The 16,646-nt window shown below is 36.0% G+C and overlaps 1 protein-coding gene and 1 pseudogene across 1 annotated transcript; one reads left to right on the plus strand and one right to left on the minus strand.

The window, feature by feature from the left end:
* Positions 1 to 2,081: 2,081 nt before the first annotated feature.
* Positions 2,082 to 5,899, minus strand: LOC133695672 (disease resistance protein RPV1-like; the record flags this gene model as incomplete). Its single annotated transcript, XM_062117595.1, has 6 exons — positions 5,409 to 5,899; positions 4,182 to 5,280; positions 3,811 to 4,080; positions 3,585 to 3,706; positions 2,948 to 3,533; positions 2,082 to 2,672 (listed from the first exon to the last, which is right to left on the minus strand). Coding segments are annotated over exons 1-6 (3,159 nt in total), but the record flags the coding sequence as incomplete, so codon positions are not given.
* Positions 5,900 to 8,747: 2,848 nt separating this feature from the next.
* LOC133697343 (growth-regulating factor 1-like) lies at positions 8,748 to 16,340 on the plus strand (annotated as a pseudogene).
* The last annotated feature ends 306 nt before the right edge of the window (positions 16,341 to 16,646 follow it).

The following is a 16,646-nucleotide window of genomic DNA, read 5'->3' on the forward strand; positions in this document are numbered from 1 at the left end:
TTAATGTGTGATGGGCTGATTGCCCCCCCTCCCCCCTGTATTTTATTATATAACTGCATAGAACTATCATTTTAAAGCAGCCAAAAGCGAACTGCTAGATACCAATGGCAGAAGTTTGACCATTAATAAATCCGGCTGCTGTTGAATATGCATGAGCGAATTCTGTAGTTTTGTACAATAGCAAATGATATAGAGAAGCAAAGCAGAGGAAATTAAGGCTAACAAAAAAAATGTCCATGGGATGGGAGTATTCAAGGCCAATGAAGATTTACCTCTAGGAAAGTCTGTTTGATGTTGAGCCAATGCATTATCTGCCCCTTTTCTTCATATGATACGATAACCTTGATATTTCTTTGCACATATATATAGCAACAATTTGAATTGGCATGCTACTCTACTCAGTTTCTTCATGTGAACTTGGGGCCTGTTGATCAACATTCAATGATAATGCTGTTTTACATTGAACAAGATGTAAATCACACCATGCAAATTCATAGCTTCTGACTTACTAAAATGTCATGTTTAATAAATAGTGTGTATTTAGAAGACAATGTGAACTTTTTCCAGTTGTTTGGTTCTTAAGAATCTTTTTAATTGAATGACATGTTATTGGTAAAATACAAAACCATTTCATTGGTATTTCTGCCGGCTTCTAACTTAGAAAACAACGATATTTCCACAGTAAGAAAAGTTTTAGGCTTCATATATTGTTGTCACATTTCTCCTACACAAAGGCTCGACAAAATCAGTCTTTTCACCGTCTTCCCATTTCATTTCTCTCCATTCGATTGTTTTGACAACTCCAAGTTCATCATGGGTGTTATCACTAAGTTAAACTTGAGCACCCTTCAAGCACGAGTTTTTTTAGATTTGAACTATGCAAGTTTGATTTTTTAACAATGTTCTTTTTTTTTTAATAATAGTCAAAGATTTATTATTAATCCGTGTTATAAAACTAATGACAAACTAGAGTTTAAAAACAAAAGTTGTATATGCAAAAAACAAAAAAGTTAAAAATATTAAAAATCATGCAGTAATATATAGAAAGAACTTATAGCCAAAACTAACAAGACTTTACTTATTATACCAATTAAAATGCCTTTTGAACCTCTCAACAAGTACCTTTTTTTATGTATAGGTAGTTTTTATCAATTGTCTTGAGCTATAACACTAAAAGGTGAAGAACTAACTCAAATACCGTATGTCAATCAATAATATCTTCTTGAAAAACCAATTTATTTCTAACTAAGATCAAGGATTTTCATCTTTTGTTGAGTATATCGAGAAGTGATAAAAAGAATGAAAAAGTATTAGTCAAAAGTTGTAACTTGAAAATATAAGTTGTAACTTGAAAATATAAATTATATCATGGATAAGTTGTAGAAAGAAATCTGAAAGGTCCAATATTTATCTAGAGTAACTTCAGGCATCTCTCGGTAAATAATCAATGATTTATCTTTTAAGGCTCTCGCATCAATTGCTGACCTATTGCTCTTCCTACTATTTAAAATTTTTGATTTTCAAAATTTAAAATTTTTATCATGAAATCAAAGAATAAACAATAAAATCAAATAGACTTTAAATATTCCTTGCTAATTTTAGCTCTTCCTACTATTCTTTTGACTTAAAAGACTCATAAGTTGATATCAATAAAATAATGATTTAATTAATTAAGTGAGATTCGATAGATTTAATTATAAAACATTTAATTTTTTAAATTTAATAATAAAAATATTATCATAAAATAAAAAAAATAAACAATAAAATCAAACATACTCTAAATATTTAATAAAAAAATATTATTAAAGATGATATTTATTTTTTAAAATTAAATAATAATAATAATAATGAATATTATAGAATATACCTATATAGAAAATATTGTAAGCATATTATATAAAAAATATTATAGTCATATTTTTATATTGTAACTTCCACCATTACTATTATATATTGTCTTTTATATATATATATATATATATATATATATATAAAAGGTTGGTTAACCAATAGGTTAAACCTTCTAATTATTCTCAACTATAAAATTATTAAAGATAATATTTAATCTCATAAATTAAATGGAATAAAATAAGGAAATATTTGTTTTTACCATCAAGCCTTAAATGGAGGTTATGTTTTTGCAGCTTCGGAAATAAATAGTCACTCCATTGCTTAGGTGTAGACGCTGTAATTGAACCACAAAGGGGATGAGGAAGCAGATGATATGGCGGTGGTGAAGGCATCACCGTATCTCTTCCCACTTCTGACTCTTCAAATGAATCTGATTTCCTTGCGATCACATGGACCCCACATTCTTTAATCTTTGTTGGCTCTGAATATATGTATAGTTCCAATCCGTCATCTCCACGGTAATCTTCCATTGCCATTTCACTTCTACTTAAGTATCTCATCAATCCCCCAGTTTCTGGTGTTCGATCATCTTCAAACAATTGAATACCGTTGCTTTTATTTCTTATAATAATAATAATGTCAGTCTGTAAGTAATAATAATCTTCCTTCTCAAGTGAACAGACAAACCAAACAACTAAGCCTTGGAAGACTGGAGGTATATGGAATGACAATGAACATCCTTCTCCAAGGTGGCTCAACCAATTTGGCATCTCACCAGGAATTGAGTAAATAAAATACCGGCAACGACCGCTGCACAATGCCTGTATATAGATATTGATTTCAAGAAATGCTGAAATTTTAGACATTAATTAATGTATGTGTCAATTGTGTGTGTTTATTTTTGTGCAAGAGAGACTGAAAGAAATAGTACCTCAACAACGCTCTTCTGTAATTTATTTGGTGAATGACTGCGGTAATCAACCCAAATAGTCCAGGAAATATTACTTTGACCTTCGATGTCTTGAATCTCTTCTAATAAATAACAATAAGATAGTTCTATATCTAGTTCTTTTTTTGACTCGATTGGTATTCTTACTCTTTCCAATGATCTGCAACCATTCGCAATCAAATGGTCTAAATTTGAGGGAAGATCTAGGATTGATACAAGATATTTGCATCCCTGAACAATCAATGTCTCTAGCTTGGCAAGGAAGCCGATCCCATAAGGCAGGCTAGATAATTTGTTTCCTGATAGATCCAATACTTCTAGAGCGGACAAACCTCTAAAATCAACACGGTTAGTTGCGCGATCAGACAAACCACCATCAGGAAGTTTAAGACTTTTCACTGATCTCCAATCGACGAAAGCTGAAATAAAAGAAGAAATTGATGTAGACGACGGTGAAAGCCATGATGAAATTTGGGAAACCCAGGATATAGGTGATGGTGAGTCCTGGCGGAAACTGTATCCACACAATGATAACCTTCTGACATACTTTAATTGTCCAATTAAAGAGAGAAATTGCTCATTTTCAATCTCATCCGCTAGCAGCTCAGTTAAGAATTCCATATCACCCATGCGTTCTGGTAATTTCTCAAGTTGTGAACATCCAGAAATATTCAAACTCTCAAGAGACTTTACATTGCCAATGCTTTCAGGAAGAATCTTCAGACTCCAACATCTTTTTAGATTCAAGAAAACGAGGCTCGTCAAATTTTCAATTGATTGATGCACCTCAACTAAACTCGAGCAACCTTCTAGAATTAGTTTCTCTAGACTTGAACTGTGCAAGTTTGGTGTTTTAATAAGATTCTGAGAATGACTGAGATTAATGATTTTTAGCTTATTGAGAATCTGTCATAATAGAGAGCAAAATAATGAAAAATATTAATCATAAGAAGTTATAACATGTAAATTACATATCAGAGAAATTTTGGGGATTGTAACATGTTTCGCACCTTTTCTCCCTTCCATAGTTCTTTGAGGTTACTATACTGCATATCAAGAACAGCTAGATTGTAAAAGGTAAAATCAGATGGTAAATAATCCAAAGGACATTGAAGCCAATAAATCCACATCAACTCTTTAGAAAGCAATTTGAAGGATCCGATGAGATGTACTCCATTGATTTGGAGTAAATTTAAGCTTTTCATTTTTGCAAATGATCCGGCGCTAATTGATTTAGCTTCTGATGCTCTGAGTGCTAGACCCTCTACAACATCCGTACCCTAAAAAAAGAAAATCAATACAACTTTCATACAATTATTTGTAATAAGTTTGACTAGAAAATACACATGACTATGCTTTCGTGTACGCATTGAGCTCCTACCTTCTGCTGCTCAAGTACATTCCATGCATCCTCTTGATTCCAAATTCTGGTCCTCTTTCCAGGTTCTTTTGGAGACGATTCACGAACGACCTCCCTTCCCATGTCTCGTAATAGATCATGCATGGTTATCTCCCCAATGGAATTAACTTTAATCAGAGACCTTTTACGGAGAGTTTCCAAATCAACTTCTGGATCGTAACCGCAACGGGCTCCTAGCACTTTTGCGACATACTCTTTCTTTATATCAATAAAGAAGCATGCAATATCAAGGAATGCATTTTGTAGTTCTTCACCGTCCAGTGCGTCAAAACTTATTCTAAGCTTTCCTTGAATATCGTGTTTTGGAATTCTTCTCAATTTGTCAATTTCACTTTTCCATATATATTTTTCTTCCCCGGAAAGACAAGCTCCTATAACCTCGAGAGCTAAAGGAAGTCCTCCACAGTAATCAACTACATTCTTCGAAAGCTCAATATAATCTTCTGCTGGCTTGGTGTCCTTAAAGGCATGCCAGCTGAAAAGCTGAAGGGACTGATCTCTTGTCAATTCTTCAATTTGATATGTTCGATCCGCTTTACGAAGAAGATTTGAATCTCTTGTTGTAATAATTACTCTACTTCCGGGACCAAACCAACTTCGCTCTCCCATCAAAGCATTTAGCTGGTCCTGACGAGCCACATCATCAGCAACAACAAGAACTCTTTTGAGACAAAGTCGTTCTTTGATCAGAACCTTTCCTCTATCATCACAATTGATGTTTGCAGCATCCTGTTTTAAAATATCGTGAAGAAGCTGCTTTTGTAAAAGAGCCAGACCATTAAATTGTTTTGATGTTTCATTGATATTCAAAAGAAAACAGCTTCCCTCGAATCCATAGCAGAGTTGATTAAATACGACTTTTGCTATAGTCGTCTTTCCTATTCCTGGCATCCCATGTATGCCCGCAATGCGTACATCATCTCTTGCAGTACTTAGAAAGTAAAAAATATTGTGAGCACGCCGATCCATACCTACTAGGTGCTCAGGAACATATAAGTACCTGGGATCTAATTTATTCAACACATCCTTGATAATCTCTTTGATAAATTTTGCTTCATGCCTGCTCATAGACAAAAGCAAGTCATTGATAGCGAGTCAATTAAGTATTTTATTGTTTCACATTGAAAAATGTAAAGTATAATGACTCTATAAATGTGTGCAAGTGAATCTTAGAGAAAAAAGGCATACCCATTTGCCATATCATCGAGATTCCATCCAGATAGATTTCCAGCCTCCTCAAGAGCTTTTCTCCACTCCTTCACCAACTTCTCTTCAAAACGCTTTTCATGTTTAATATATGCTTCTGCAAAACTGTCATTCTGTTTTCTCACATCTGAAGGATCAATGTCATAAAATATAGGAAGAACAATCTGACCCGTTTTCCCATTTTTGCACTTAAGAATCTCTACAAGTTCATTGAGACACCATCTAGAAGAAGCATATCCTTTTGAGAAAACAACTATGGATATCTTTGATTCTTGAATTGCCCTGAGGAGATGATCGGGGATTTCTTCTCCCCTCGGAAGTTCATCATCATCTCGAAAAGTGTGGATTCCTGCTTGGACTAAGGCAGTATAGAGATGATCTGTAAATGTCTTGCGAGTATCTTCTCCTTTAAAACTCAAGAAGACATCATAGGCCCCTTCTGGTCTCGATCGAGAAGACTCTGGCTCTGTCATGGCAGCTGCAGAAATTAAGGGACAATGATTTACCAATGGGACAATGAAAGAGAAAGGATATGATTTCTATTCATTTGCAGGAGAAAGCACCAGAATTTCGAGTCAAAGCAAGGCAGAAGTAGTAGTAGACTCAACCTATCCTATGATCAGACTAATCAAATAATATATTCAAATCAAACCAGCAGTTCCTACATATATATAGACACACGCATCTGCCTTACATGTGGAGACAAAACTGACAGGCTTACTGAGGTCAGCTTTTCTTCTCTTTCACGAGGATGAATCGTTTTCTTCATCTTTGGATTGCTTGCGTTTTTCTTTCTGCATTTCTAAATTAAATAGAATGATATAGGGTGAACTGGTCAATGATATTATCTATCTGAACGTAAGGCTTTCAAGTTATCGTTATGAGCAAGACAAGAAACTAAAACGAGAAAGAAGCAAATAAGAGAAAGTTAAATATTAAAACTTCAACAAAAAAAGTTAAATATTAAAAAAATTAAAACTGACCGGCTTTCATCAAGTTTCGTGCATGCTATTATTTATTAACTATGGTTGTTTCTTGTGTTAGTATTTATTAACTTTAGTGTGAGGTATTTTACCAAGCACAAAAGAACCCTTAACTTTAGAATTTATACAAAACAGCTACTAAAATTGGAATGATGCTGTTGTCTTGGTCCATATATAAAAGGATCTTTTGGCAATAGTATTTTAAAATACAGGGTTTGTCTTACCTGAATGATAAACTCAAATTTCTATTGAAGATGAGAAATTATTATTGATTAAATTTCTATTTTATTTTTTATTCTATATTATCAGGCTTTTGTAGTTTTACTATTTAAAAAATTATAATTTTTCTATTTAGTTGTTTATATATATATATATATATATATATATATATATATAAACTGTAGAAATAGTATTAGGAAATAGACTTTGATATTTTGATGATTTTAGTATAATAAGCTCCTGACACAAACATTTCCTATCCTCCAAATTACAAAGTGTTATTTAGGTTATTTTAAAAGGTTTTTATTTAGTGTTTACACTGTGAATCACTCTATGCAAGGGTGAAGCCATGAATTTTTCCTGCACTAGGCTATTAAATAAATATATAAATTTTTTTAATAATAAATTATTAACTCATGTATATGAATTTTTAAAGTTAACAGTAACGTTTAATTCAAATACACTACCCAAAATATTAAAAAATAATTTTGAAAGTATATAAAATTAAAGTGAAACTAAAAATAAACTCACTATTAAAGTTACATCATTCGATATTTTGTGGAATATAATTCATCTATAATCGAATTTGAATCGATATTGTAACAATCTCTCATCCGGGATAAAATAACAATCTTATGTCAATTGAAAAACAAAGTAATTAAATTTTTTTCCTCTCTCAATTCCTTTTTCCTTCACTTGATTCTTCCTTAGATTAGTATTTTATAAATTGAACTTTGTAAGTTTATAAGGTTATTCTCTCACTTTTCTTATTTTTTTCCTTGGAATTTTTTTTTATGTTTTTCCCTTACTTTTCTCTCTTTCTCTCTTGCTTTTTCTTTTTTTTTTCTATTTTGCTTCTACCCAGTCGGCAACATATAAAAGAAAGAAAGAACTAATTTGTTTTATTTTTTAATGGCAAATAATTATTTTACCCTTAATGAGTCGTTTTGCTTTTATTTGATGTTTTTTTTAGCACTACCAAACTCTGTTCATCCTAAAATTTTAACCAGATTTTATTCAATATATTTTAAGATCCATTATAAATTTCAGCTCAATCTACTGGTCAGATTGAAAATTAAACCTAATAACGTAAAACTGGTCAAATTATGATTTTTTTATCAAATTTCTGAATTTCTTTAAAAATTATGAAATTTTAACCTAAGCTAAAGTATTATATTAGAAAGCTTCATGTAAAATTTTTTTAATACCTCAATTGAGAATTACAAAATTTTTTTATATAAAACTAGTAAAAAAATATTGATAAAATACATGCCTCCGCTCTTGACTGTATGCCATCTGATACCTGAAATACCTATATGCCAAGGCTCCTTTTGCGTTCACATGGCTCGCAGCCGTAGGATCCTTGGACGAGCAGTCTCCCAACCTTTGATGCCATAATCTCTGAATCAATGGAGGAGACACTGATATCATCATCTAACCCTTCAAAACTACCCTTCAGACTCATTACTGTAACCTTAATTTCTTTGTTTTTTCTTCGTATAAACTCTCTTCGTCTTCTTCCTCGTGGTGATATTTGAGAGGTCCATATTCCTGGGTGAGTAACTGAATTCTCTAACATATTGTGTTGACACATTCATTAAAGAAATAAGAGGCTGCATAGTGTGTTGAATATCCTCTAGGGCTAGGGCTGGCAACTCCCCAAGTACTTTCCCAGACAATGAAACAACATGGTCAATACTATTCTCGTCGAAAATAATCTCCTTCCGAGTTGTGCAGATTAACACCCTTGCTGCTGTCAAATTTATAATTATGGGATGTGTTGTAAAATAGAAAATGTTACGACTAGAAAATTTTATGTTTCCTCTTATATAATTTTATTTTGTGTAATAGGTTACACCATAACATATATACAATGTTCTACTTATATAAATAGCTAGTAGAGAAGCTGTCCTAATTAAAACATTCATTAAATTATTATAAATCTCAACTTTAACTTGATATCAGAGCCTCTCTACCTTAAATAGGTTCTTTTACTCTCTGCTGCAGATTCTTCTTATTGCAGCCATCCCTGCTCTTCTATTTTCTGCTGCAGATCTCTCTCTCTGCTGCTCTTCTATTTTCTGTTGCAGGTTATGACACCAGAGGCTTGAATGCAGGCATGCACGGGCCTTTTACTGGGGTTAGAGGACCATTTACTCCATCTCAGTGGATGGAGCTTGAACATCAGGCCTTGCTCTACAAATACATCACTGCTCGTGTGCCTGTGCCTTCTAATTTGATCATTCCTCTCAAGAAGTCTGTCTACCCTTATGGCTTACCTGGCTCCTCTACTGGATCCTTCCCTCACAATTCATTGGGATGGAGCGCTTTCCATCTTGGTTACCCTGGCAACAACATTGATCCGGAGCCTGGAAGGTGTCGTCGGACCGATGGGAAGAAATTGCGGTGCTCAAGGGATGCTGTAGCTGACCAAAAATATTGTGAAAGGCACATAAACAGAGGCCGCCATCGTTCAAGAAAGCCTGTGGAAGGCCAGACTGGCCATGCTGCCACTGGGACTGCCAGTTCAAAGGTGGTGCCATTGTGCAACTCGATGTCAAAATTGGTTATAACCAGTGGTGGTGCCTCCTCTGAAGATAATAAGATTTACACAGAAAAGGAATAAAGAGATGAAGAAAAGCAGAGAGTGATTAGCTTCCTTTATCTGACATCTGTGGAAGATTATTCACGTTATCTATTCTCTCTTTTATTTGCACTAAACTATACTAATTGATTCTCTTAACTGACAAACAATACTAACAGTATTCTAACCATTTTATTCTCTAATCTTTTAACATTTAGCAGGACTAGAGCCTTTTATATCTTTACATTCCCTCTCAATCACAGGCTTAAAGAAGCCAAGCATGAGATTGGAACAGTGGTGCTGAACCAAAGAAATGGAAAGACCTTTAGTGAGGATATCAACAAACTAATCGGCAAAAGAGACATGCTGGACCAACAAATCACCCTTGATAACACATTCTCTAACAAAATGATAATCAATATGGAGATGCTTCATTCTTGAATGGAACACTAGATTGGAAGTAAGGGAAATAGCAGAGATATTATCACAATGGATTAAAAGAGGAATATGTAAAGGGATATGAATGTCACAAAGCAGTTGGCGAATCCAGGCAAGTTCTGCAGCAGTAATAACGAGAGCTTGATATTCAACCTCAATAGAAGAACGAGAAACAATATATTGTTTCTTAGAAGCCCAAGAAATAGGACTTAAACCGAAGTAAACAATAGAACCGGGGACAGACTGTCGGTCATTAGGATCACCAGCCCAATCAGCATCATTATAAGCCTGCAAATGAAGAAGACCAGGCTGAAAATGAAGGCCAAGATTAAGGGTACCTTTGAGATACCGCAAGATTCTCTTGACTGTTACAATATGAGAGTCCATTGGATTATGCATGAATTGACAAGCTTGATTCACGAAGAAGGCAATATCAGGCCTTATGAATGTGAGATTATGCAAGGCTCCCACAATGCTCTTGTATTGCTGCGGATGAGAATAAGGCTTGCCAGCATCCTGGAGCATGTGATGATAAGGAAGACAAGGAGTAGCACATGGTTTCGAATCTTGTAAATCAACCCTGTCAAGTAATTCTTTGATATAGCTGGTTTGAGACATAAATAAACCAGAAGATAGATAAGAAATCTGCAAACCCAAAAAATGAATCAATTGGCCCAAATCCTTTATATCAAATTCCTGAGACAATGCAATAATAACTAATGGAAATAGAGAAGAATGGCTGCCGGTAAGAATTATATCATTGACATAGAGGAGCAAGACTACAGTGCCAAGAGAAGAGTGCTGAACAAACAGAGAATGATCAACAAGAGAGGCTTGAAACCCCAAACTTGGTAAAAAACTAGTAAATCTCTCATTCCAGGCACGAGGAGCCTGTTTCAGACCATACAAAGACTTCCTCAACCTGCAGACAAAATCAAAAGGATGAAGCTTGCTAACAAAGTCCTAGGGTTGAGTCATATAAACCTCCTCATGAAGAATTCCATGCAAAAACGCATTCTTAACATCAAGCTGCCTTAAAGACCAATTAAATTGACCTGCAAGGGCAAGAACTAAACAAATAGTGGTAGGTTTCACCACAGGACTGAAGGTTTCACCATAGTCAATACCTTCCTCTTGACTAAAACCCTTAGCCACCAATCAAGCCTTATATTGGGCTATAGATCCATCAACATTCTTCTTGATTCTATAGACCCACTTACAACCTACAAGATTCTTAGCAGGTGGTAAACAAATCAAGTCCCAATTGCTTTGGGCATGAAGAGCCTCAATTTCCTCCTGCATGGCTAATTGCCATTCAACAACTGTAGAAGCAGCCTTGAAGAAATGAGGTTCAACCTGAGAGAGAGCAATAAACTGTATAATGGAAAAATATGCCTTTTGTCACAAGGTTAAAATCCGTCAGGGTGTAGGTTGACGAAAAGCATTGCTGGATAGTAGCTATGGAGTGGCAGCCCGCGTGACAGTAGCGAAAATCGGCAGCATGCGTGTGCGGCAGCACGCAACAGCTAGCATGACAATGAGTTGACAAGAGTTGGGACTTGGGCGAGGATTGTCCAAGGCTTGATGAAACAGTGTTGGGATGACACGATGAGACAATGGGGAATTCGGCAGCACTGGTGAATTCAGCAGCGTTGACAAAATCGGCAGCAGGGGCTGACGATAACTTGGACAGCGGACGGTCCAAGGCATGCGAGGCAGTTACGCTGGCAGCATGTGTGCTGGCAGTGGGCAGTTGGATTGTGGGAGAACATGCCAATGCAGTTGCGGCAGTTTTGGGAGCAGTTATCGGCAGTTTGCGGTAGTTTCTTACATGGGGAAGAAGTTGGCTGAACATGGGATAATGGGTGCTCCAGCTATGCAGGAAGTTAGGGGTAGTTTCTACATTGTAACTTTCATATCTTGTAAATAGATAGGCTGTAAATGGGTAGCATGCATAACGGATTGGCCATAGCACACAAGAAGGACTTTGTGTAATCCTTTAATTGAGTTAATGAAAAGGTTGAGACTTGTTCCTGTAATCTGCTGTGTTTTGTATTCTGTTCATATTTCTTTGTGTTATTCCGCTTGCTTGTGACGTTGAAAGAGTGTGGGGATCTCTTGGGTTTGTGGGACAAACTAGTCGTAGGCAAAACACGAGTGAATCGGTGAGGGAAAGGCTGAGTCTAACAGGACTAGACTGCCGCGCGAGATCTGTTTCTAGAGCGAAAAATTGACCCCGTGACACCTTCCTCTTGGAAATACCATTCTTAGACCTGGTTGTCATGGATGAAGATTCATAGGGGAAAGAGGCAAAACTACACACAGGTGCTCAGGTTGGAAATCAGGATCCATAGGGAGAGGAGACTATGTAGTGGAGTTCAAAATTGATTGAGGCTGAGAGGTAACACTAGGAGACATTGGAGGCAAAGATGCAGGAGCACGAGAAGGAAACGAAGAGGAAGAAATAATAGGTAAAACAGTGTTATGAAGAGAAATAGATGGTAAAGAAGGAGAGGAAGAAGCAGAGACTGCAGGTGTAACATCCCACATCGAAAGAAGGGTGTCTAGAGCCAGGGCATATTAAAGTAGTTGGTACCTAACCTTGTAGGATGTGTTTTGGGGCCTATGGGCTGCTGAGAACAAAACCGTGAGGCGTGGAAGCTGGGTTGGGCTGAGCCATAGCAGACAATATTCTGCAAGAGGGAGTGGGTCGGGCCTTACAGCAGGCACATGCACAGAAGTGTAAGGAAACATAGATTCATAAAAAATGGCATGTCGAGTCACAAAAATCCGATTAGTTTGAAGAGAAAAACAAATATACCCCTTATACTGACCTGCATACCCCAAAAAATGCAAGTGGAAGTTTTTGGCTGAAGTTTGTGAGTGTTGTAAGGCTTTAGTAAAGGGAAACAAGCACAACCAAAGATTCTCAAATGATTGATGACTGGTGAAGAACCATACAACAAGAAAAAAAGAGATTTAAGCTGGAGAATTTGACAAGGTAATCTATTAATCAAATAGATGGAAGCAGCATAAGCATGGAACCAAAATTTAAGAGGTAGATTGACAGTTTGTAATAAAGTGATTACTGTTTCCAAAATATGTCTATATTTTCTCTTAACAAGACCATTTTGTTCAGGGTATATGGACAAGACATTTGATGAACAATTCCCTTGGTAAGAAGATAATGTTTGAATTTGGTACTAATATACTCACCACCCCTCATCACTTTGAAAGACCCGAAGAGTAGCAGAAAATTGAGTAACTAAGAATGTATGGAAATAGACGAAAATAGAATAAACCTCTCATTTATTGATCATTGGAAAAATCCAAGTAAATCGTGTATATTCATCAATGAAACTAACATAATATTGAAATCCCTTAACAGATATAGTGGGAGAAGGACCCCAAACATCACTATGTATTACCTCTAAAGGTTTAACAGATTTAACTGCTGGATATGGAAAAGGAAGTTTGGTAATTTTGCCCTCTAAACAAGTGGTACAAACTGATTTGGAAGTATTTAAAGTAAAAGGAATCTGAGATTGATTTAAAAGAGTGGAAGTGATTTTGTTAGAGGGATGACCAAAACGCTTGTGCCAGAGACTTGTTTTAACTTGTTAACCAAGATAGCAAAATTGATTATTGTGGAAAGCAGATGCTTGTTAAAAATGATGTTGTGGAATAGAAGAAATGGAGAAAGGAATAGGATATAAACTAGCACTACACAGTCCCTTGAGAAGGATATTCCTCGTGATCTTGTCCTGAATCCAAAAACCAAAAGCATCACAAATAAATCTGCAATTGTTATCTTTACACAACCTATAAACTGACAGCAAATATTGAGATAGCTTAGGCACATGCAAAACTTGTTGTAATTGTAATGAGCACGGTGGAATAGTCAAAATAGAAGAGCCAATACTGGAAACGCACAAACCTGAACCTCCTACAGTGGTAATAGCATCAGATTCGGAGTAAGGAGTAGCCAAGCTAAGTTGAGCCAAATCAGAGGTCATATGAGTTGTTGCTCCAGTATCATCTACCCAAAATTGTTCATGAGGTGGAGAAGAAGGAAAGGTGGCATACATAGCACTAAAATTGGTGGAATGAGATCTGCCTTAATAAAAGAAGTTGCCTCTATGATAACATTGAATAACAGAATGCCTAAATTTCCAACAAATCTGACATTGGACTGAAGAGGTAGGAGCATAAGATTGATTGTGAAGTAGATAACAATCAGCAGCTACATGACCTTTCTTACTACAGATATGACAAGTAGGAATGTCAGTGCCAGGACCAAGAATGCCAGGACTAGAGCTTGGCTGAATTTGATAAGGTCGTGGACCATATTGGTAACGACTACAACCTCTGCCACAACCCTTAAACTGAAAGCTGCGGTTGCCAAAATAACCATCGTTGGTGAACATCGTATTATGACAATTGGAACCGCTATGATAGCCATTAAAACCTTCATTGAAGCTAGAGGAAAATTGAGAAGATGAAGCTGACTTGGAGCTAGAAGGATGGGAATTAGAATTACCTTCATCAAGAATAAGAGCCTTGCCTTGAGACACCTGATTTTAAGCCAGCATTGTAGAGACAAATGGAGATGCTGAATGAGTCTACTCAATAGTGGCTTCTTCAGCAAGCAGTTGAGACCGAAAATCTTTAAGAGATAACACATTGTCTCTGCCTTGAACCATACACCTAAATGTGTTATAGTAAGATGGAAGACCATTGAGAGCCAAGATCACAATATCATCATTTTCAAAATAAACACCTACCACAGAGAGATGATCACGTGCATCTTTGATCCTATGCAGACATTGAGACACATGTTCTGAACCTTTCTTGATAGTTTGAAGCTCACTCTTCATCTGAAAGATTCGTGCCTTGGTAACTGTAGAAAATCGATCCTTCAATTGAATCCAAATATCATGAGAACTGATGCATCCAATGACATAGGAAATTGTAGTAGAAGAGAGTGTGGCAATTAGTAGTTACATCAACGCTCAATCATGCATTTTCCAAACCTGATGATCATCAGTTTCAACACCCTTAAGATCAGAATCTGCATCAAATCAACTTGGACATTTTCTTGAACCATCAACAAATCCTAAAATTCCATGACTCTCAAGAAGAATTTTCATCTGAAAATGCTATATGAGATAATTTATATCATTAAGCTTGACTGTCACAGTAGTAGAAATCGTAGGAAGCAAAGAAGTAATAGGAGATTGAACAATCTGAAGTTGAGAACTAGTCACCATTTTAGAATGCAAGAAGTAAAAGAAGAGAATTAAAGATTGTGACAATTGGTTGAAGTAATAGAAAATTAAAGGATTGAAGAAGAGAATCAGTTAGACAATATATCAAACAGATGATAAACACATCAACGAATACACAAGAATTTCATGAATAAGATGAGAATGAAGCCAAAATCCAGAAGCTGAAGGTCGCAAGATCAAGAATCTAGTAGCTCTAATACCATGTGAAGATAGTAAGATTTACACAAAAAAGGAATAAAGAGATGAAGAAAAGTAGAGAGTGATTCTGTTAAACAAAGATAAAGAAGAAAAACTTTAGTACTGATTCTTTTATTAATTGATTAGCTTCCCTTATCTGACATCTGTTTATACATGCTATAGTAGGAAGATTATTCATGTTATCTATTCTCTCTTTTATTTGCACTAAACAATACTAACTGATTCTCTTAACTGATAAACAATACTAACAACATTCTAACCATTTCATCCTCTAATCTTTTAACATTTGGCAGGACTATAGCCTTTGATATCTTTACACCTCCAACAACATTGCGATGACCACACAACACAGTTTAAAAAATTGCAGTTGGCTGCTACCAACACTTCTGCAGATGCTGATGTCAACAGAGCATAAGATGCACAAAGCATTTCTATGATGTCTTCCACCATCAACCAGAAATCTAATGAGTCGTCTTTCTCTGTTCCTAAACAAGATATCTTAATTGAATAATGCTCTCAAACAGAGTTTAGATTTGTCTCCTTTGATTCTCTCCTCAACCCATCGCAAAAGAGCTCTTACATTAACTCTAAACCATATGAATCTTTTCTAGACTTTAATGATGAAGAAAACCAAGATCAGCATCTGCTTCGTCAATTCATCAATGAGTGGCCGAAGGATCAATCTAATTGTTCAGTCATTAGCTGGCTAGAAGAGTTGAAATCTGACTGGACCCAGCTCTCCATGTCAATCCCAATGGCCTCATCAGACTTGTCATCATCATCATCATCCTCACCCACACAAGAGAAACTTGCCCTCTCACCATTGAGTTTATCTTGCGAGTTTGACCCTGTACGAATGGGTTTACGGGTGAGCATTGACCATAATGAATCAAGCCAAAAACAAACCAATTAGATACCTATCTATTGGGGGACTTCAATTGGTGGCCCTTTAGGAGAGGTCTTGACCACCAACATTAGCCATGCGAATTCCTACAAGGGCTCATCAGCCCTTAGCCTTTTGAGAGAAGGTTGCGATGGTAGCCCATAGTTGGGATCTTCTCCAACAGGAGTCTTGCAGAAATCAACTTTTTGTTCCCTTTCCAATAGCAGTTCTAGGAGCAGCCTAAGAGCTGAGAGCAAGAAAAACAATGAAACTGCTAGTCTGTATGAGGATCCGCTCCTTGATAATATCCTCATCCCATGAGGGAGGCTGGAGCAACTTCTTGGTTGTCAAACGATAGAGCAGAAGAAGTAAAGGTAGAAGCAGAAGGAAGAAGGAGAAGAAGCGGGTGAACACAGAGAAAGTGTGGGAAGAGTGGTCGAAAGAAAAGGAATTGATTCAGTATTATTTTCATGCATGCATCTGTTGCAACAGAATGCTATTATATATACAGTGGAGCCTAACAACCAGCTCGTGACTTCTTCCCTTTCCATGTGACTTATAACTGAATTGTAATAGAATTATAAACTCTATAAAACACACCATTTTGGACTTAATCACTTACTCTAA

Source organism: Populus nigra, chromosome 6 (genome assembly GCF_951802175.1).
Source record: "Populus nigra chromosome 6, ddPopNigr1.1, whole genome shotgun sequence".
Taxonomy (NCBI): Eukaryota; Viridiplantae; Streptophyta; class Magnoliopsida; order Malpighiales; family Salicaceae; genus Populus; species Populus nigra.